At 41.7% G+C, this 23,329-nt stretch overlaps 1 protein-coding gene across 2 annotated transcripts; it reads right to left on the bottom strand.

The window, feature by feature from the left end:
* Positions 1-1,014: 1,014 nt before the first annotated feature.
* Positions 1,015-22,441, bottom strand: ttbk2a (tau tubulin kinase 2a). 2 transcript variants are annotated; one of them, XM_059520757.1, is made up of 16 exons: positions 22,191-22,441; positions 20,931-21,075; positions 18,981-19,128; positions 14,672-14,745; positions 14,144-14,284; positions 12,555-12,659; positions 12,367-12,432; positions 12,166-12,258; positions 11,950-12,075; positions 11,713-11,870; positions 11,400-11,601; positions 11,099-11,310; positions 10,445-10,997; positions 8,547-8,879; positions 6,155-7,050; positions 1,015-1,617 (listed from the first exon to the last, which is right to left on the bottom strand). In XM_059520757.1, exons 2-16 carry the CDS (start codon positions 20,997-20,999, stop codon positions 1,269-1,271), a joined length of 3,525 nt encoding a protein of 1,174 aa, XP_059376740.1. In that variant the 5' UTR covers positions 21,000-21,075; positions 22,191-22,441; the 3' UTR covers positions 1,015-1,268. The 2 variants fall into 2 exon arrangements, with proteins under 2 accessions (XP_059376740.1, XP_059376741.1); XM_059520758.1 differs by lacking the exon at positions 8,547-8,879.
* Between the last annotated feature and the right edge of the window lie 888 nt (positions 22,442-23,329).

Raw genomic sequence — 23,329 nt, 5'->3', positions numbered from 1 at the left:
CGAATGCAACATGTTAATTAGGGCTGTTAAAAAAAAATATTCAAATTTCAAATGCGTTATCAGTGGTGCCTAATATGCGATGACGATGTATCATTGCATTATAATGTTTTGTTAGCCTATCCAGTTGAAGCCACTAGATGTGTCGCTGCTGTGTTGTTCATTAAAAATACTGTGGAAATAATAAAAAATAATGGGGAGAAGCTTTTGTTTACATCAAAACTGAAACCACATGTTTTGTGCATTTTCTAGAGGGACATCTATTACCGTTGCACTCGAGAGGAATGTGTAGAAAGCCATGTAAAATGAATGCAAGTTCAACTTTTAAAAAACATATCTCGAGACTTTATTCCGGTGGGGGGGGGGGGGGGGATCCCTAATCCCATTGCATCTCATATTTTTAAATTGAGAAATTCTCTGTGTGATTGGATTTCGGTCCTTTGTATTAAAGTATGCATACATGATCCTGCTTTGGTTAAAGTTGTTTAAGTAACTTAATTAATAATTGGTTTATAAACATTATTTTAATCAGTATGCAATTTTTTTCACAGATGGTTCTGTTATTTATTGCTTTGAATAAACATTCATTGGTAGTATTTTGCTCTACACGCCCTCTTGTGGCTTCAGGAGAAAAGCCAAAAGCTTTTTTTCCACCCTAACTGAAATTATGCATTTTAAATTTGAATAGAATTTGAATATTAATAAAAGTACGAAATTACAAAATTTGAATTGAGTTTTCTAGCCATTTTGACAGCCCTAATGCCAATTAAAGCATTTCAGTTGCGTACAATGTTTCAGGCCATGTCTAAGTGCTGACAGTTCCCAAAGCACAAGCACAAAAAAGGGTTAATGATGGCATGATCTATCAGTGTACCTGCCACTGCTCAGAGAGGGCTGCAATGCATCAAAGCCAAAATAAATAAATGTAATAAATACTATAGTACAGTCGATCTTGATGCAAACCTCATGTAGATCACGAATACATTCAAACATTCCAGAGCTTTCATGAAGATGATTGTAAGTAAAGAAACTATAAAGTACTAACGATCCAGCTAATCACCTTCATGTATAACCTCCCAAGTTCTAAAAGTGACTTTGGTGTTCCCAAAAGCCAGCGTGATAAAATTTAGGCTACTGATGTAGAGAAAGCAATGGAGCTGCTGATGTGCGAAGGAATGAGAATCATATTTTGTTAGCTATTGTGGAAAGTTTCACTCTTTCACAATTTCACACGTTCACATCTTCCACTAGTGTCTGAAACCTGTGGTTGACTATCTGCTCAGCTTGTTTGAGCACCTGACCTCACGGATGCCGGCTTTGCCCCGCTGGATGTGTACGGTGACAGAATGGGCCTGTCTCCCACAGCATCCTTCCTGCGTGCGAGGATGAGAGCGGCGCTGTAGTGAGGAGGAGCTGCGGGGGGAGGCGCTAGAGCTGCGCTGGTGGAGGTGGTGAGCAGCGGTGGGACCGCCGAACACGTGCCTGGTGCTTATGTGCGGGGGAGAGGAGCAGCTGGGGTGTGGAGAGTCACGGAGCGACCTGGTGTGCATTAGCTGGGCCAGACAGGTCAGCAGATCTGAGTCACTGGTGCTGCCGGCACGAATCCTGTACCGCCTTAGTCTGGAGGAGAAGTCAAATGAAGTCAAACTATGCTATAGCATGCAACTGATGGAAAATAACAGACCTGATAAACGTTTACAATCAAAAAAAGGCTCCAGATACTGTCTAGTAACCATCGAGAGCTCTATAGCAACCATTAATCAATTCAATAAGGTACCACTCAGAACACCTTAGCCCCATCAGTTTAATGTCTAGCAACTTTCCAGGTGATCTATTGGGGTACCAGGTGGAATGCCAGAAAGTTGCTAGGGCGTTCTGCTATGACACACAAAAAAAGGGTCAGTCATGGCCACTGTTGGGAACGTTACTTTAAAAAAGTAATTAGTTATAGTTACTCACTACTTGTTCCAAAAAGTAACTGAGTTAGTAACTGAATTACTCTATCATAAAAGTAACTCGTTACCAGGGAAAGTAACTATTTGCGTTACTGTAAAAAAAAAAAAAAAAGCCACTAGCTTTGTAGATGCGTGTGTCTCACATTACATGCACGTTCTTGCTTTTGACTACAATGAATGTGAAGTAGTGCTTATATCTCCACCTTGAAAATGCCAACTTTTCATCGGATTGCTCCTGACTCGCCATTACTCCTGCTGCTGCGAATCTCTGTGTAGCTGTTGCGTGTGTGTGACTGTGTGTGTTTGGCGCCGCTGGCACGTGTGTGTAAAAACACTGGCTCTGATTGGCTACAATGAAACACATGACTCTACCTTAGCCAATCATAATCGCTTATCTCGTTATTAACCCACCTGCTCACTCGCTGTGTGAGCCAGGGGTGCGTTCGAATTGCATATTAAATCAATGCATAGTAACGCACCGCATTTAACGTTCAGTAACGTTAACGGCGTTGTAACGACGGGAAAAGTAATTAGTTAGATTACCCCGTTACTGAAAAAATAACGTCGTTACCTAACGCCGTTCTTTTAAACGCCGTTATTCCAAACACTGGTCATGGCATAATACTTAGAGAGTCTGAACTGTAGGTTGCGGGTTTGAGTCTTGGTACCGGCAAGGACTGTAAGGGAGGGAAGTGAATGACCAGCACTGTTCCACCTTCAATACCACCGTGACTGAGCTGTGATCCTTCGGCAAGGCACCTATCACCCAACTGCTTCCTGGGTGCCGCAACAAAAATGGCTGCCAACTTCTCTGGGTGTGTGTGTTCACTACTGGCTGCTGTGAAATGCAGAGCACAAATTCTGAGTATGGAACACCATATCTGGCTACACTTCACATCACTCACTCGTCATTTATAGATAATTGCAACCATTTTTATGGTTGATTGGTGCATTGCCAAGTGATTGCTAAAATGTTCTAGGTGATTGCTAGTTATTACCAAGGCATTCTGTGGTTGCTATGTTGTTCTGGATGGTTTTTAGGTGGTAGACAGCATGGCTAACTGATTGCAAACACATACTGTGGCTAGTTACGGTCACTGCTATCCCTGCTTTATGCAGGCACAGTGGGCTAGAGCCAGCCCACTACAGAAATAAACAAAGCCTAATAAGTTGCCCTCTCCTGGTGAATAGCATGTGTTAAAAACTGCTAAGATTTCCAAAACATTAGCAGAAAATCACACTATGGTGGATGCTGTAAGTCAGTTGTTCCCAACCACATTCCTGGAAGCCCCCCCAACACTGCAGGTTTTCCATGTCTCCTTAATCAAACACACCTGATTCAGATCATTAGCTCATTAGTAGAGACTCCAAGACCTGAAATGGTTGTGTCAGACAAATGAGATGATATGCAAAATGTGCAGTGTTGGGGGGCCTCCAGGAACATAGTTGGGAACCACTGCTGTAAGTGAACTATTCTGTGACCTTTGACCTGGACATCTAACACTTACCAGACTCTGTCCTTCAACTACTGAACATTTTTGACAATAAAGACATTATTTATGTGGTAACTGCATCCATTTCAGATATATAATAACTGTTTTTCCCAAAGTTATAGTAGCTAAAAAGTATTTATAGTAAAACAGATATATTGTTTTAGTTTACTAGTGTGGGCCAAGTGAGGGCTTCCTGGGGGCTAAGTGCAGGGCCAGTGCTAAAGGTCCAATGTTTTGCTAATGAGCAAATTCTCAGTGACCCTGCTCTGGCAGCCCAATGGGGGCCCTTAGGCTAGACCTAAGTGGGCCCGTAAAGGTCCAGTGCAGTCTTCTTTGCACTGATGTGATTGCAAAATGTATTCTAGGTAATTGCTAGGCATTAAAGGGTTAGTTCACCCAAAAATAAAAATTCTCACTAATCGCTCACCCTTATGTCATTCCAAAGCCATAAGGCTTTTGTCTTTGGAACACAGATTAACACATTTTTAAAGAAATCTAAGAGCTTTCTGACTAGGGAAGGCTTGATACCAGTTTATCAGAACCAATACCAATCCGATACCCAAAATTATCTGAGTATTTGCTGATATCGATCCAATAACAGCACAGTTTTTTTTAAATCAGTGTAGAATTTCTATATCTAAATATGTAGGTCGATCATCACTCTTTTTCATATTACACACAATCTACTAAATATAGACAATTTCATTATAAAGAAAAATAACAAACAAATATATATAATCATAATCTATGACAAAAATACTATTATAAACTAGGTTAATGGATAACTAACATTGCCGGGTTGCCTTCTGTGTGAACGAAACACGTCCCAGGATTGATTCCGGGATCGATCCTGGGTTTGGGACCTAGTAATATTGCCGGGTTCAGTCCCGGAACGAGCTCTGTGTGAAGAAAAGCCAGAACTAATGCCATAAAGGGTATGTCGTAGTGATCATTTATCAGGTGTATTGAAGGCAGATCAGCGCTCGCGACAAAAAAAAAAATGTGCAAACTGTAATGAAGCAGAGATCATTCATTTAGTTCCTCATTTTCCGCGCTGACGCGGAGTTCGTTCGCCAGCTTAAGTGAAAGTTAACGTGCCTAGCGTTTTCGACTCGTACATTACACGTAACACCTGATATCATGTGTCTTTACGAGACCTTTACGGGTTGTGTGTGAACACACGCACATATTCCGGGTAATCATTGGCAGATCGCAAAATCTAGCGACCCGGGAACAATTGCCAGGACACATTAACCGTGTATTTTCCCGAATCACAGTGTGAAAGGGACTCTACACAGATATACTACACAGAATAGTATACGCACTATATCAGATTTGGATCGGTCTCATCTGACCAATACCCCGATCCAGCAGAAAAAACAAGTATCAGTGCGATACCAATACTGAATATTGGATCGACGCAAACCTATTTCTGACCCTGCATAAACAGCAACGCAACTAACACGTTCAAGGACCAGAAAGATAGTAAGGACATCATTAAAATAGTCTGAGTGATATCAATGATTAAACCTTAATTTTCTGAAGCTACAAGAGCTACGAGCTATGCAGTAGCTGACATCCTGCTGTAGAACGTCCATCTCTTTTAGTTCATCTTCTGAATATTTTGGTTCAAATAAGTACGCCTGGGCAAAAAATTGCAATTCATTCTCTGCTTACAAAGACGTAAACACGTTGTGTTATGTACAGCATCTTCCTCTGCAGCAGCGCATCCGGGTTCTATCCAGGTTCATCTGTTCCTATGTAAGCATTCTATGTGAGCATCAGTGTTCCTGCATTGACAGCACTACATGCAGGTGTTGTGATCCTCTCATGAATGTATGTCAAAGACTGACATGGTAGAGAAGAAACTGTTTAATTATTTTGTTTTCTTTACGCACAAAAAGTATTCTCGTAGCTTCATAAAATTAAGGTTAAACCATTGATGTCACATGGACTATTTTGATGATGTCTTTACTACCTTTCTGGGCCTTGAACGTGGTAGTTATGTTACTGTCTATGCAGGATCAGAAAGCTCTTGGATTTCATCAAAAATATCTTATATTGTGTTCCGAAAATGAATGAAGGTCTTATGGGTTTGGAACGACATGACAGAATTAATGACAGAGTTAAAATCTTTTGGGTGAACTATCCCTTTTATAAAACATTCTGGATATTTGCTTAGGTGTTCTTGGTAGTAGACAGAAAACTGACAGGAAGCTGATAAGGTGTTTAGAGCAGCCCGAAGAACTGTGCCATGTTTGGTGGACATACTGTAGTCCCAAAGATCTTAGAGTTAAGTAAGAAATTTGTTTTTTCTAGAACAGTGGTTTCCAGTCCTGGTCTTGGAGAATCCCAAAACTCCACGTTAGATGCCTTCCTATTTAAACACATCTAATTTAATCCATCAGTTCTCCAGGACCAGGTACCAATGGTCTAGAATGTCTGATTTTTTTTAGGTCAAGGGCAGTGGTTCTCCATTCATGGACCTCAATGACCCCCAACACTGAACGTTTTATAGATGTCCCAAACCAAACACACCTGATTCAACTCATCGACTCATTAGTAAACACTCCAAGTACTCAAATGTGTGTCAGATTCGAAAGACATCAAAAATGTGGAGGGCCAAGATTGGGAACCACTGGTCTATGGCTACAGATTCTGAACTCGTATGCACAATAACAATAAGTTGGCTATATGTTTGCTAACTACCTTCCATCCATAGTGGAGCGGCTAGGAGGTTTTCCTGATGGTGGACGAGGCATGAAGTGTTCAGTAACGGCTTCCCCGCTCGTTGTGGGTGTGATTGGGCGTGGTATCTTGCTCTTCCGTAAAAGTGGACTAGAGGATGAGGACAGTGAAGGAGCATCATCTCCATGATGATCAGAATGAGAACCCAGAAGTGATTCTTCATCTTGAGAGCGTTCAGAAGAGACAGAAGAAATCTGGTCCCGCTGCATAGCAGCCACAATGACACGCCTGTCAGAGGATAATGATGGGGAACCGGAGGGTGAAATTGGAATGTGGTGAACCCTCCTCTGCAGCAACTTCTCTTTAGCAGATCCAGTTGGTGGATCCAGAAGGCTAGATGGTTCTAACACTGGGATACGGCTGTGCCGACGACTGGGGTCTTGTTTGGGAGCAGAAACTGGAGAAGAAGTGCCGTTTCTGGAAGGAGCATCTTCCTTTCCCTCCTCCAGAGTACACTGGTTGTGTTCGACAGAGCGTTTAATGATGGGAGACTCCCTCTTGGGGTCTTTTAGCTTTGGAGGCTGCTCGTTGCCATGTCTTTGTGTGTCTGAAGGAGGTGTTAGACAGTCATTCATGAGAACTGGGCTACGCTGAGAGGGAGGTGTGCATGGAGATGGGACCAGGTTTGGCACTGGGCTTGAAGGTTTCAGAGGGCCATTCCCATTTAGCAAAGGATCCCCCTCAACATTAGAGGGACTGGTGGGCTGGAAGGCAACTTGCTCCTGTGGGGAGTTGATGTCAGCTGTGTTGTCATGTGGATGCATCTCATTGTTACCATTTTCAGTATCACGTCTCTGCAGTGGAACACTGTCAGATGCAGACTGGGAGGACAGCACAGAGGGGCGCTGAGCTGTCAGCTGAGAGAGGATTAGAGAAAATTAGCTATAGGTTTATCAATTTTCATGTCCTTGATGTCACCTGGGGGTCACAAATTCAGGTTCAGTCTTTATATGAATGCTTATATTGGTAACCAAACATGCTTGCATGCAGATATAAACTGTTATTTGACAAACCACACACAACATCTTTATGTTAGTGGAAAGAGAATTTCTATAAGTTATAATATCCTTCATACCAGGGCCTGTTTCATAAAACAAGTTTACCAACTAAGCCATGCTTATGTCAGTTAGCCTGACTTGTTGTCAATTGATCTGGTTCAAAATAAGTCAGACTAACTGAAATAAGCCTGGCTTGTTCGGTAAACTTATTTTACGAAACAGTCCCCAGGGGTGTCCAATCCTGCTCCTGGAGGGATAACGTCATGCAGAGTTTAGTTCTAATTGGTTTCAAAACAGCAAGCTGGATGTTTCTAATAAAGGCCCAGTTATACTTCACTTCCGTGTTCCATTCTGTCTTGCGCACAGCCGCATTCACACAACTTTCAAAGTATACTCAACTGTGGATGAGTGCAGATGAATGAGCTCAATGCATGCCCAGTACCACCTGCTTGACTTGCACTGTCTCAACATTCACCTCGCACATGCGCTGTTGTACGCGCACAGTCTGTGCGGTCTCAAAAAATTGCCTGCATGTGGATGTGGTGTGCAAATGTCTGCGAGCCCTCCTGACAACAAAAAAATTGTAACTGGTTCAGGTGTGTTAAATTAGGGTTGGAGCTAAACTTTGCAGTACAGTTGCACTCCAGAAGCAGGACTAGACATCCTGGATGAAAAGCTGACTGAATTAAACAGGATAAGAGATGGTTAGTCACATATTCAGAGGAACAAAAACACATAAGCCCTGTTCCAAAACCTAGTGACTGATTTGGAACTCTCTAAATAAGCAATATTTCTGTATGGCACAAACAACGCACAAAATTATCTCCTGAAGTGAAGCAGAGGACTTGACTTCCAGTTAGCATGATGCTAAGCTAACCCTCCAGGAGCAGAATTGGAAACCCCGTCATAAACAACACAAGGAAAACAAAAACTAATATATCTAAAAATATATATAACCTGTTGTACAATGCACCAGGTTACAGTTTTTTTACACTGCAAAAAACACTAGAAAGCCTACTTGCTACAGTTAAAAAGTCTATCCCAGACAATCCTAGGACGCATGTGACTAGGTAGACCCAAACCTAGTTCACTAGGTTTACCAGGAACAGAACTATTAACAAAGTACACAGTTTTAAGTACAACCTTGACAGAAAAAAATGTTGGGCATGCATAATGGACAGAACAGTATTCCTGGGGTTCTTTGAGGAGAGAGCGCACAAAAAAACTAAGGTCAAATACAACAACAAAAATCAAGTACATACAGAACACAGGAAGCATAAGACTGGAGAGAAGACATGTTTGGGGGCAGAGATGGTCGAAATTATGGAAAGCACGGAATGGGAGAGCCTATTCACCTGCTGAAGCTGAGCGCGGGTGATTCGTATGACTGAGGGGAACTTGGTGTTTGCAGCAGTCGCTGGAATGGCAGGAAGTTTCCTGCGTCCAGGCGAATGGGCAGAACAGGGTTTAGAAGGTAGTGGCAGCGAGGCGTGGCACGAGGAGGTGGAAGAGGATGGGTGTTGTTGGTGGTCTGCAGATTGGCTGCGCCACATCCCAGGCGGGGCGCGCTGGTGGAGGGGGTCCGACAGGGAGGTCAGGAGGGTGAGCGGGCTAGGGGAGCGCAGGAGCAGGGGGCTGCACGTCCTTGCAACAAGCTCCTCAGGTTGGGATGCAGGAGAGGTGGGCAGCTAGAAAAGGAAAGTGGGGAACAGTGGAAGGGAGGCGAAGAGCGTTTAGTGAAGTGGATCAGGTGAGTCAGGGGTGATGAATGGGTTGTGAAGTTGGAAATAAAATACAGTAAAAGATATTAAAATGGCCAAAAAAAATTGTAGGAGTTAATAAAAAAAAGAGGAAGCAAATGGTTATGTCTGTAAAAAGAATTCACTGACATCTTCCAGAGACCGCAGCACTTAAATCAAACTTGCAAATGGTCAGTAATATGCTTGAAACTGCAACACTGTAATAAATGAAGCCAGCTTTGTGTGGTTTTACAACACTCCTTCCACAGACAGTGTCCTAACCTGGGCCGTGAGAACACAAGAGCTCAGGTAACAAGATCGGCTTAGCTCAGACTACCGTAAGCTTACATCACAGACCTAAAGGGTGAGCGGTCTGTATCTCATTACTGTGGCTGACAGGAGAGCTGCCCTCAGAGACCACCTTTATCCTTCTGACACTTGTGAGTGTGACTTAGAAAGTGTTCTAACGACATCAAGAAAAGAACAGTAGAAAGGAAACTTTCATGGGGGCTGTTTAAGTGAAAAAAAAATACTAATTACTTTAATGTATACGTTTTTTTTTAAACTAACACATAAATCAAAAAGCACAGGAGATTAATGGGATAGTTTAACCAAAAATGTAAATTACCCCATGATTTACTCACCCTCAAGCCATCCTAGGTGTATATGACTTCCTTCTTTCAGATGAATACAATAGAGTTTATTAATTAAGATATTTAAAAATGTCCTGGCTGTTCCAAGCTTTATAATGGCAGTGAATGGCTGATGGTATTTAATAGTTCAATAAAGTCCATCATAAAAAATGCTCCACACAGCTCTGGGGGGTTAATAAAGGCCTCTTGAAATGAATCAATGCATTTTTTATGAACAATATCCATATTTAAAACTTTATAAACCATAATCTCTGGATGCCTTGAGGGTGAATTAATCATGGGGTAATTTACATTTTTGGGTGAACTATACCTTTTAAGTAATCTTATATTGTATACCTGTAGCAAACACTGCACCTTACACACATGCATTTACTGTTTTTTTTTTTTGTGTTGTTTTGTATATGATTAAAGTGTTGCCAGGATGCTTGGCAAAGTGTTACCTCATACTTCGTTCCTGTCTGGCTTGTTCATGTTTGCATTTGTAAGAGAAACAGTCTAAAATTGATCTCATCTAAATTTATTTAGAAACTTTTTTAAGATTTACACCAGTTTCATATAAAATATTATTGTCTACAATATAATATGTGTGAAAAATAATTTGTACTACATTTCTAACTACTAGGTGGCACTGTCATCCTACTGTTCAGGTCCCCTTTGGTCACAGTACCGATAAAACGTTCCAAAATTTGTCTTGATAAGCTAAAGCATTGCCAGGATAGAGCCTCATGTTATGTTTGGCAACTTTGTCATAACTGAGGAGCTGTTTTGAAACCTTTTCTGAGTATAGGTGCAAAGATCATTTGACCAAATTTTAAATTGTACACAATTTAGCAAAAAACAGCATTTGGAAGCCATAGTTACCTGTGTGAGTGCTCCTTCAGCCAGTGCCTCACCAGGGCTGGTGGGGGTAACAGGAGGTCCACCAGCAGTGGGAAATACACTGAGCTCCAACCCATCCATCCTTTGTGGGCCCTGGACTGTGTGAGGTGTGTGGGCACCTCCATGTACGGGACTAGGAGTGGATTCTTTATCTGGTGATTCATCCATTGGCTGCAAAATTTCTGGCTCCTCTTCACACTCATCAGATGGGCTACTAGTGAGTTTGAGACCTGGGCTACTTCCTGCTGCCTCTTTGAAGTCCGGCAGGTCAGAGCCTTTCTCTACCATCACCCAATCATGCAACTCAACATCTTGTAGGCCTGAGCTCAGGTTTAGAGCAACAAAGCCACTATTAGCTGTACCGTTGCCCTGCTCAGGAGATCCCGGTGAAGCAGGCTTGGGCGAGCCACCACCAGAGCGGATTTCATCGTCATAGTGCCAAACTCGCTCTGTGCGACATCCGTTCAACATGGCCATGCCAGGGACGCCATCAGCGTCCCATTCCTGTACTGTACCAGGTGGCTGCTTGCCAGAACTGGTCACAGAAACCAAAGAATGCACACTAGGTCTTCAGAACATACTGAATAGTTGCTAAATACTTGAAAGAATTCGATTTTGAGTGTAGGAGTCACTTACCAGGCCTCTACAAACCGCTCAGTGTTGGGTTTGGGCTCCAAAGTTAGTCTCTTCTCCAGCTCAAAGCTATGGATGTTGCGCAGTTTCCTCAGAAGAGGAGTGTCTCTATCTGAGGGTACCACCTCTGACCGGATTCGCACTGGTGAGCCAATGCTAGGCCCGGCATGGGGGCTTTGATTGCCTTGGTTGCTATGCTCATCATCTGTTCCCATCTAAAAGAGAATGACAACAGAATATGAAACCGCCAAGAATAGACAAAGATGTCTATGATTTATTCAGTCCATGGTACGTATTCTGGTACCTTCCAGACAGCAGGACAAATTTGGTTCCGGTTGCGGTCCAGGTCCTCCCAGACATCAGTCTCCTGGTTCCTGAGAGGAAGGTTCGGAGATCCAATCAGGTTCTCGGGCCGAGCATTGTCCCCATCACTGAGCTGCTCATCTTGCAGAACTTCATCTGTGTTCTCCTTCAGATCTCCAGGCAGCAGTGAGGCATTCACAATGCTGGAAGAAAACAGAGCACCAGAGGACTCTTCATGGTGATGCCACTACTTGGAAAATGCAAATGTTTAAGAGAGTTCAACCAAATGAAAGTAAAGCAGTCACGTGATTTACCCCATCTGAGCTGGTGTGAGGCGCGTATGGTGCTGTGGCGTGTTTGCTGCAGCGGTGATTGTCAGTGGGCTATCTGAGCTCATCTTTTCCCAATCATATGGGTCATTTTCCACTACATTGTAGGTTCTCATGCTATTCTCAAAAACAGTCCTCAGAAGCTAGAGTGGAAAAAAAGTTTCAAATGAGATTGACCACTTATAGATATTTCATTGATCTATTAAAGTGTCAATTTTTTACCTGGTAGTCAGGTTTGGTAAAGTAGTCCAAATTGCTGATGTGCTCCAGAAAAAAACTGAATTCTGGGGGCAGGTGTTTCAACATGAGCCGATGATCGTATGTCTCTTTTAACTTCCCCACTTGCTCCTAATGCATAAACACACAAATCTCATTATCACTTCCCAACAAACAAGAAAATGCTTTTCACAACACCTCTTCTTCCTGCCTGATCAGCACCTTGTCTTTTATCTTCCTCCAGGGGAGCTGCCCAACCAAGAACTCCACCAGCATGTAGAACAAAGACCACAAGTCATCATGTCTTCCCATTTCCTGTGAGAGTAAGACCAAAATAAAGCGGATATGACCAGAATAATCCTGGTAGCTGAAACATTATCAACAACAGCTGAGACTGGGCAGGAACACCAGAGGCATTCTTACCTTGTTCTTATGGGCATTGACTGAGGCGTATCGTACTGTACCCCTAAACCCTGCAACAGGACGGGGCTGAGAGAGAACAGAATCTTACAGTACATATATACATAAATACCAGTGACAAATAAATTCTCACAAACATATAAACAAGTACAGTCAGAAAGACTACATTACAAATGACTTTTGATACTGACCGGTCTGACTTCTTGGCAGGAGTTTGTAAATTGGCGCGCCAAACCAAAATCTAACATGTAGCAAGTTCGACATGTGCTAGGAAATCGGCCCATGGCAAAGTTGGACTGAAAAGAGTGTGAACAAGTGAACATTACAAAAAGGCTGCGATATTTTGCGTAAGAAGTAATTTTTAAAGGTGCCTTAGAATGCATTGATACAGTATTTGTAATCTGATGTCCCCAGAGTGTGTATGTGAAGTTTTATCTCAAAATACCTCACAGATAATTTTTTATAGCTTCTTGAAATTGCCACTTTTAGGGTATGAGCCAAAACGCTCTGTTTATGTGTATGTCTTTTTGGAATTATAAAACAATGAGTGTGTGGATTTTTACCATTATAGGCTGGTTGTTTTCACACACTGCGGCCACACAACTGTGTTCAAACACCTTATAAAAGTGTTTTAAAATTTTTGCATTATATGGCACCTTTAAGCATCCTATTGTTATATTAAGTGTACTATTTAAGTATACTGCTATTTATTTACAACACAGAGATATGTCACACGTGCTGGCAAAATGATAGCCTGGTAATACCAGACTCTGCTACTTCACTTTGAAATGAAATTGAGCGGAAGTAGGAAGTCTGACGTAGTCAGGCTAGCAAAATTAGTCACAATGAGCAAAATGCCAAGAATAATTTACTATTTACTAATTTACAATTTTTTTTAAGTAAATTTTCAGAAATGTTTACTTTTACTTAAGAGATAATAGATTGTGATTGCGTGAGTACTCGCCAAGACAGATTAAATACTTTTCTGTGTGTATGCATATATCGGGATAGCGTGCTGTCTGTCAGCACCAGTAAGAAAAGGGTTAATCCCCCACAAGACCCTCTTTTTTACTCACCTTCAAGGCATCCTAGGTGTATGTGACTTTCTTCTTTCAGACAAATAAAATCTGAGATATATTACAAATTGTCCTTCCACTTCCAAGCATTAATGGCAGTGGGCAGGCATTTTTTTTCAACAGTCCAAAAGTAGTCAAATAAAGTGCATCCATCCATAATAAAACGCACATCACACTTCTTCGGGGGGTGGGTAAAGGCCCCTGTAGCATTTCCATTTTTTGTGTGTGTGTGGTTGTGGTTCACTTTCACACTGCCCTTTTTGCAAGTGAACCAGAAATTGTAAACAAAACCACATGTGTGCTAAGTTCATCCATTCCTTGGTTTATCCATTTAACTGTACCAGTTCGTTTGGAACCGGACCGAAATAACCTCTTCAGCTGGGTCTCGGTACCGTTATTAGGTCCGCACCCAAGCGTGACTGCTGTATTCACACCTGCCTAAAAAATCCACACCAAGGCGGGAAACCAACTTGAGTTTGATTCAATCGAACAAAACAAGAAAGGTGGGAATACATCCTTAATAAAATAATTTTTGTGAATACCTCAAATTTGACCAAAATGTACATTTTACACTTGTTTTCCCTGTAGCCTGTAATTAGTCCGTGGGCATTCTGACTCATTTTGCCAGCACGGGTCACAGATATATATTTTGTAATCACTGTAATTTGTTGTTGCAGGCAGTTAAAAGAGTTTAAAGATCTTACCGGTTTGATGTCACGGTGTAAAAAGCCAACTGAGTGGATGCTCTCAATGGCCTCCAGGATCTGCAGACCCAGTCTTAGTGTAGCGCTGACTGTGAAAGTGCCCCGGTTCATGCTCCTCCTCAGATCGGCTAAATTACGGCCCTGCAAAAGCCAAAAAAGGCAACAATAAATCATTTTAGCTGCAAACATTTAACTGAAAAACAGGTTTAATATAAAGTCATAAATAAATGCACAGGCTGCAAAGTCTGAGGTCAAATTCATAAACAAACAAAAAGATAAATCTACATCTTACATGCTCAATTAAATGTATGCATATGGTAGCTATGCGATACATTTACAGGTTATTTTTTATAGGTCAAACAGTTTATGTTATCATATTGTTATTCATGACAAGAAAGTTGATTTAACCATCTTTATTGTCTATTATTTATTGTCTATTAGGCTTGTAAGATCATCATCAAAAATGAATTGTAATATTCGGCACACATTAATTTAGAATAAATGCATAACCTGTCAATCAGACCTCACCTGAAGCTCCATGACAACATAGTTAAAGCGATCGTTGCGGCCACATCCAACAAACTGACAAACGTGATCTTTTCCTGAAACAACGAGATGGCACTTCATTAGACTACTGTAGATATCATTGGAACTCATTTTATGGCAAGCAGTCATAAAGGAAGTAATTTACACACAGAAGTCTTACAGGTACAGTGGCAAATAAGCCAATTGAATTCTAAAGATCAAAGAGGAGGTGCAAAATGATGTTTTGATTCATGAAACCATGAGACAAATGTAACTGGACTGCAAAGAGAAAATGCTAAAAAAGTTTGGAATTTGACCACTTCACAAGACAAATAATAAACAGTACGTTGGTTATTTTCGCGTTCATGTGCTCCACTCCTCCTCCTCCCAATAATAATGAAGGTCTTTCCAGAGGAGGGGGGTTTATGGCTTTAGTTCAGTGCGGCTCAGCTCTCCTGGGACGCTCTCTGGAGAGATCAGACTGGCTTCAGCCATATTCTTCTCTGATCTACTCCTGCCTTCTGCCCTGACACACCCTACAGTCCCCTGCAAGACCCTCTCTTACTAATATGCCTCTCCCTCGAGTCCTCTGTCATTCTGAGCGCTTTGTTGATGTTTATTTTGATTATTCGCAAAGTATTCGTATACTGAATTATGCTAAATATGACATAACTATGTATGAAGAATTCAAGTAGATTTGCATTTATTACTTAAAATAAAAAGCAATAGTATCATGTCATGTGTTTGTTTACTTCTCTGCTAACGGGGTGGTGAGTAGATGGAGAGATCTAACATGCCAAAATACAGACAGCATGTTACCTGTCCCACCAGAGACAGTAATATATTGGATCACTGTTACACCACAATAAAGGATGCATATCACTCTGTTCCACGAGCAGCTTTGGGACGTTCTGATCACCTTCTGGTTCATCTTATCATAAACGACCTACAGGCAGAAACTAAAATCAGCTAAACCTGTATTAAGGACTGTAAAAAGATGGACTAATGAAGCAGAGCAGGATTTACAATCTTGTTTTGACCTCACTGATTGGAGTGTTTTTGAAGCTGCTTCCACCGATCTGGACGAACTCACAGAGACCGTAACATCATATATCAGTTTCTGTGAGGATGTGTGTATTCCTACCAAGACTCAACTAAATTACAACAATGACAAACCGTGGTTCACTGCAAAACTCAGACAGCTCCGTCAGGCCAAAGAAGATGCTTACCGGAAGGGGGACAATGTCTTGTATAAACAGGCTAAATACACACTGGAAAAGGAGATCAAAGTGGCAAAGAGGAATTATTCTGAAAAAAATAAGGACTCAGTTCACTTCGAACGACTCCGCATCAGTGTGGAAAAGTCTAAAGAAGATCACCAATTACAAGACACCACCCCCCAGCACTGTGGAAAATCAACGACTGGCAGACGATCTGAACGAGTTTTACTGCAGGTTTGAAAGAACACCCATCACCTGCCCTGAACACCTCTCCACACAACCGTTCACACCAATAACAACTCCTGCAACCAACCCTGAATGCCTCTCCACACAACCGTTCACACCATTAACAGCTCCTGCAACCCATCCTGAACACCTCTCCAATCAAGCACTTTCACCATTCACACCTCCTGCATCCCCCCTCTCCCCCACACCAGCAATACAGATCAGCGAGGATGCGGTGCGCCAGGTCTTCCGGAAGCAGAAGAGCCCAGAAGAGCAAAAAGCACCAGGCCCAGATTGTGTTACACCAGCCTGTCTGAAATCCTGTGCTGACCAGCTGGCCCCCATCTTCACAAAGATCTTCAACAGATCGCTGGAGCTGTGCGAAGTCCCTTCATGCTAAACGCTCCACCGTCATCCCTATCCCAAAGAAACCCAAAATTACAGGACTAAATGACTACAGGCCTGTGGCTTTAACATCCGTAGTCATGAAGTCATTTGAAAAACTGGTGCTGGCTCACCTGAAGGACATCACTGGACCCTTGCTAGATCCTCTTCAGTTTGCCTACAGAGCAAACAGGTCTGTGGACGATGCAGTAAACATTGGACTGCATTATGTTCTGCAACACCTAGACAGACCAGGAACCTATGTGAGGATCCTGTTTGTGGACTTCAGCTCGGCTTTTAACACGATCATGCCAAACCTCCTCCTGCCCAAGCTGACTCAGCTCTCCGTGCCCACCTCCGTCTGTCAGTGGATCAACAGCTTCCTGACAGACAGGCAGCAGCTAGTGAGGCTGGGAAAATACACATCCAGCACCCGTACAATCAGCACCGGAGCTCCCCAGGGCTGCGTTCTCTCCCCACTTCTCTTCTCCCTGTACACTAATGACTGCACATCTAAGGACCCCTCTGTCAAGCTCCTGAAGTTTGCAGACGACACCACACTCATCGGCCTCATTCAGGACAGTGACGAGTCTGCTTACAGGCAGGAGGTTAAAGAGCTGGCTGTCTGGTGCACTCTCAACAACCTGGAGCTTAACACGCTCAAAACAGTGGAGATGACTGTGGACTTCAGGAGAAACCCCCCTGCACTCCCCCCACTCACCATCATGAACAGCACTGTGGCTGCAGTGGAGTCATTCAGATTCCTGGGAACCACCATCTCTCAGGACCTGAAGTGGGACATTCACATTGACTCCATTGTGAAAAAGGCCCATCAGAGGCTGTACTTCCTTCGCCAGCTGAGGAAGTTTAGCCTCCCACAGGATCTGCTGAAACAGTTCTTCTCCACCATCATCGAATCCATCCTCTGCACTTCAGTAACTGTCTGGTTCAGCTCAGCTTCTAAATCGGACCTCAGAAGACTACAGAGGGTAGTCCGGACTGCTGAGCGAATCATCGGTTCAACTCTCCCATCTATTCAAGAACTGTACTTATCCAGAGTGAGCAAAAGGGCTGTTAAAATCACTCTGGACCCCTCACATCCAGCACACTCCCTCTTTGAACTGTTGCCATCTGGTCGACGCTACAGAGCACTGAGCACCAGAACGACCAGACACAGGAACAGTTTCTTCCCTCAGGCAATCCATCTTATGAACAGCTGATACACACTGAACACACTACACTTTATATTTATATACACATACACTTAATTTATCTAACACACATACTTAGTATACACTTAAATTTTGCACATAATATACATGTACATACATAACTGCATTTTTGGAATATACCTGCCTACAATTGTCAATTTGTATATTGTCATTTCTTATCTACTTATTTGTATTTTTTGTATTTTTATATTCTTTTATTATGTGTTTTATGTTCTGTCGCTGTCATTCTGTTGTACTGCGGAGCTTCTGTCACGAAAACAAATTCCTCGTATGTGTAAACATACCTGGCAATAAAGCTCATTCTGATTCTGATTCTGATCTCCAGTTACAAGTCTTTCCCTCAGGAAGAGATAAAACCACTCTGTCCTATCATACAACCATATTACAGCCAACATGATACAAGTACATAGATTTTTTTGGAGGATAATGGTGCTGTCATTGCTGGGCTCTTCTAATTGATTTGTTGATTCTTTGCCCAGAGGAAAAGAAGACACGGTTTAATTTCAAGCTTGCCTACTGATCCTCACAGTCGAAGAGGTGCTTAACAATCATTTTGCTCTATTTGTAACTATTAAGATTTCCTCTTTGAATCCCAGAATTCAGGGGTGCAAAACAATGTGAATTTCAATGAATGAGACTGTATTAAACTTGAACACAGAGATGCATACTATACACAACCAGTAAAACTAAAAAGAAGAAAAGCATGTAACATAATGATAAAGCAGTATTTATAGACGTTTTTACCAAGAACAAAATGACACTAGATACACTACCATTCCAAAGTTTAGGGTCACTACGATTTTTTAATGTTTGCATTTATTGATGCAACACATTTATTTGATGCAAAAATACAGTAAAAAGAGTCATATTTGTGAATTACTATTACAACTTAAAATAATTGCCTTCTATATTTTAAAATGCCATTTAATCCTGTGATTACAAAGCTGACTTTTCAGTAGCTCACTTCAGTTTCCTTCTAACATGTTGATTTGTGAAACTGTAATACATTTTTTAGGATTCTTTGATTAAAAGTAAGACTAAAAGAACAGCATTTATTTCCAATAGAAAAAGAAAACTTTTCAGCAATTTAATGCATCCTTGCTGAAAAGAAGTACTAATTTCTTTCAAAATATTAGTACAGTCCCCCACACTTTTGAATGAAACCTGCTAATGCTAATTTGTAAATGTATTCAAGTATGCCATTGGTAAATGTATAAAAATGGCATTTATCTACTCTGCTTAATAACTTGCCTTGTAGTTTCTTCAGCACCGCCACCTCCATCTTCAGAACCTGTTTGGGTTGTTGAGCGGACTCTGCTTTCAGAGCCACACTGATGCAGTTGATCAGGTCCAGAGCCTCGTAGATCTCGCCAAAACCGCCACCGCCAATTTTTTTCAGCTGAGGCAAGAAACAAAGAACAGAGTGATATCACTGTATTATCTTTGAACTGAAAGATGAATGATTAATTATAGATTATTAATGATAGTAATTATTAGTAATTGAATTATTTCAAAATGTAATGAAGCCAATTCAGTTCTAATCCAACAGTTTTTGAACTGGTTTCAAATCACATCCACGTTAAAATAGGAATTGCATCTCAGTCACAGACTAAAACAATAAATCTGACTGTTTTGGTGTAAGATATATTGAGTAAGGGGAAAAAAAATTATCAATATAATTAAAATAATTTACATGACGCCTTTAAATATTGTACAGCAATAATACTAGTTTTGATGCACATGTCCTCTCCAGTGGCATCACAGTATATTCTGCACAGCAATCAGATTACATTTTCTATATTTTGTTATTTATTTCTCTTGGCATTACATGTCCCTTTGTGCCACAATCTCTTCTGAACCCTTGTGCAACTTCCTTTTCCCCCTCAGATCTTCCTGTACGGTGACAAATCTGGTTTTCTCTGGGGATTATACTTGGTTGATTCAGCAGCAGGCTTATACAACATATTTCGTCAGAGGAAGCAACGTATTACTGATCAGTGCATTAAAGGAGCTGGTCAGTGTGTGTGTGTTACAACAGATGAACACACTGCACTACGCGATCACTGTGAGGAGTGAGTCACTACCTGCCACTATCTGCACAGTTACTGAAAACAGTCACACTAACATAGACGTAGTATCTCATATTTCCAGAAAGCAGATTTCTGTTTCTTTAAGAACCGTCTAAATCAATAACTAGAGTGTCTGGTTATTTAACAAGCCAAGCACTACACCAGGGGTTGGCAACCTACGGCACGCGTGCCAACAGTGGCACGCAGAGGGATAATCGCTGGCACGCAAGCAATAAGGAAAACTGTATAATGACGAACAGTTTGATGTAATAACTTCTCATAGTCACACAGCCTGTTAGGAGCTACAAATACTATTAAAGTGTGAGAATTAACTTGCATGGATGCACGTGCAAACACTGCACATACTAGGTGCTTCAGATCAAAGCCTCGGTCTAAAAGCACTTGTCAATGTCAAAATCACTGAGATGGACAATCAGATCAAAGTAGGCGGGGTTTACTGTTCACAGAAGCAGAGCGCGAAGCGTCAGTTTAACGTTAAAGAGAGTGAGGTAAGATGAAGCTGCAAATCAATTAACATTAGTCAACTTTTAATAATACGTTTTACCATAGAAATGTTAAATGACCTAAAGCTATATCCAGTGATGAAAAATTTTCTGAAATATGGCCATTTTGAGAGAAAGAAAGTGGGGGGGGGGGGGGGGGGTAAATTGTCTCTCTCTGCAGACAATGAAGCGATTTTGCCCCTTTGTTGTTGAGAAATATAATGTAGCGATTCAGTATCGATTAATAAAAGTAGCGTGACAACACTCATAGGTTTATGAGCTTCTGAATGCTACTTTTTGCACAGCACGATCTCAGATCTCTGTGTGCGAGTGGTGTGTGTTGTGTGTGTGTGTGTGTGTGTCTGTGTGTGCACGTTCATCAATTAAAGCAGTGCATTAACGTTGATTAAACGTTAAAAAAACTTTTTTTTATCGTATAATAAAAAATTGTGTATGTACCGTTTAAATACAGAATTATATCGGGGTGTGGGGGGGGGTAGTGGGGGGGGGGGGCTGTGCACACTTGGCACAGTGGTTAACCATAAAAATAAAAAATGGCACGTCATGCCGAAAAGGTTGCTGATCCCTGCACTACACTGATGTGCATTAGATAAAACCTGCAGACTTACTACTTTCCATCGTTCCTTCACTAGAATGCCTGCTGACAGGATGTCCGTCTGCTCCTGCCCTGCGCTCATCCTGTCTGTGGTCGAGCTCGTCACCTAACGCCAGAGACAGGGGTCTGGGTCTGGCATTGGAGCCGTGTGGTGCCCACTGGAGCCAGAGAAGAGAAAAACATTGTGTTAGTATTGCTTGATGTACAGTGACAGCATTTACAATGCACAATCACTGGCTTCATAATCAGTAATCAAAACTGCAGAGTAACATTTTTTATATTTGATTAAGTGACGTGACATTCAGCCAAGTATGGTGACCCATACTCAGAATTCATGCTCTGCATTTAACCCATCCAAAGTGCACACACACAGAGCAGTGAACACACACACACACACACACACACACACACGCACACACGCACGCACACACACACCCGGAGCAGTGGGCTACCATTTATGCTGTGGTGCCCGGGGAGCAGTTGGGTGTTCGGTGCCTTGCTCAAGGGCACCTAAGTCGTGGTATCGCCGGCCCGAGATTCGAACCCACAACCCTAGGGTTAGGAGTCAAACTCTCTAACCACTAGGCCATGACTCCCCACGATTAAGCAAGTTGGATGCCCAAGTGTCAATATAAAGGTGTTAATCATAAAAATATATATTGATTGTTAAAACATTGCAAGGACACATCATACTCCCATCTGGTTGACTTAGAAATCGATACTGATGTATTGTAACAACCATAGCACACCATGTGGGGAAAAAATATATATTATGGCAAAGAATTAAAAATTTGTTTAAATTAAAATAAGAATGAATAAGTACAAAGTGGCCACGATTTAACTAAGACAAGAGAATGGCAAGCAAAGCAAGAAACTTTCAAAGCAAGCAGCTTTGTGCTGATCAACATGCGAATTCACCACAAGCGCAATCTACATAGGGAACTTTTTCACCTTTATGAAACGCCTGATCGCAAGGATACTTTTAGAAATGACCGGATTCTGTCAGCGAAATTTTGCAGAATAAAAGTAAATACTGCAGCACCTTTAATTTGTATAGCTACTTTCATATTTAATATGAGTAATCTGTCGGCCCGCCGATGAAATGTGATCGGCTCAGCTCCAGTCAACACCGACAACACAGCCACACACACTTCACATAACGTTAGTACATCTCGTTCATTCCGGTGGCTATGACCTTGAAAACAGTCATATTACTGCATTAATATGACTGCAGCATGTCACAGAGCCGTGTGTCCGTGTCCATGTTACTCACCTCAATCCACTTATAAACCACAGCGCCGGGTGTGGTTTATAAATCTCACAAAATGCGCTTTAAAATCCGCGAAGACGTCAGATGGTGTATATATGCGGTGTGTTCATCCATGAGGTCGGCGAGAGATATCTTTTCTCTGATATATGCACAAACAACGCCGTGTTTTTGTAAATGTCCCTTAATTATCGCGGCTGCTTCAGCATCTCTGCGGGTTCGTGACGCGCGTCTCATCGGATCCGTCTGGTGCTCGCGTGCGCGTCGTTATCGCCCTTCGCAACAGCAAGCGCGTGAACTAGCATTCCACTCTGCGGGTGCACGTGGAGCTTCAGAGCGCGTCCTCGAGAATGGCTCAAACTTGGGAGAAAGGTGCCCTCTTCTGTTTAAGCCCGGGATTTCACGATAACGTTAGTGTTAAACCTCTTGTTAACCGGGTTAGTTTACCCCAAAATGAAAATTAAGTCGTAATCACTCACCCTCATGTCGTTCCAAACCTCTAAATTAAGACATTTTTGATGAAATGTGAGTACTCTGACCCTGCATAGACAGCAAGGGTATCGGTAAAACAGTTTTTGTGAAACTACAATACTTTTTGTGTGCAAAGAACATAAAAAATAACATAATTTATACAACAGTTCTTCTCCCACTGAGAAGAATCACTGATGTCACATGACTGTTTTATCAATGTCCTTGCCATGTTTCTGGGACTGGGAACAGTTGTGTTGTCTATAAAGAGCTCTCAGATTTCATCCAAAATATCTTAATCTGTGTTCTGAAGATAAACGAAGGTCTTGCAGTTTTGAAACAGCATGAGGATAAGCATATATATATATATATGTTTGTGTGTGTGTGTGTGTGTGTGTGTCCTGTATATTTCCTATATGAGATGTGACGTCCAATAAATAGTAATAAGGGCATAAAAACATTTCTTTCATTTCTTTACACGATGAGGAGGAAAATGAAGGATACAAATAGAATATATGAAAAGAAAGAATACATGCTCTTGTCTCATTTAAAATCATGACGTTATTCAGATAATCAGTTCTCAAAAGGAAGACAAATGTCAACACACACACAAAAACAACAACAACTACATCAACAACAACAAAAAGAAGAATACAATTTCATCGACTGTTCAGTCA

This window comes from Carassius carassius, chromosome 32 (genome assembly GCF_963082965.1).
Source record: "Carassius carassius chromosome 32, fCarCar2.1, whole genome shotgun sequence".
NCBI lineage: Eukaryota > Metazoa > Chordata > Actinopteri > Cypriniformes > Cyprinidae > Carassius > Carassius carassius.
This window is presented reverse-complemented; position numbering and strand designations above follow the sequence as displayed.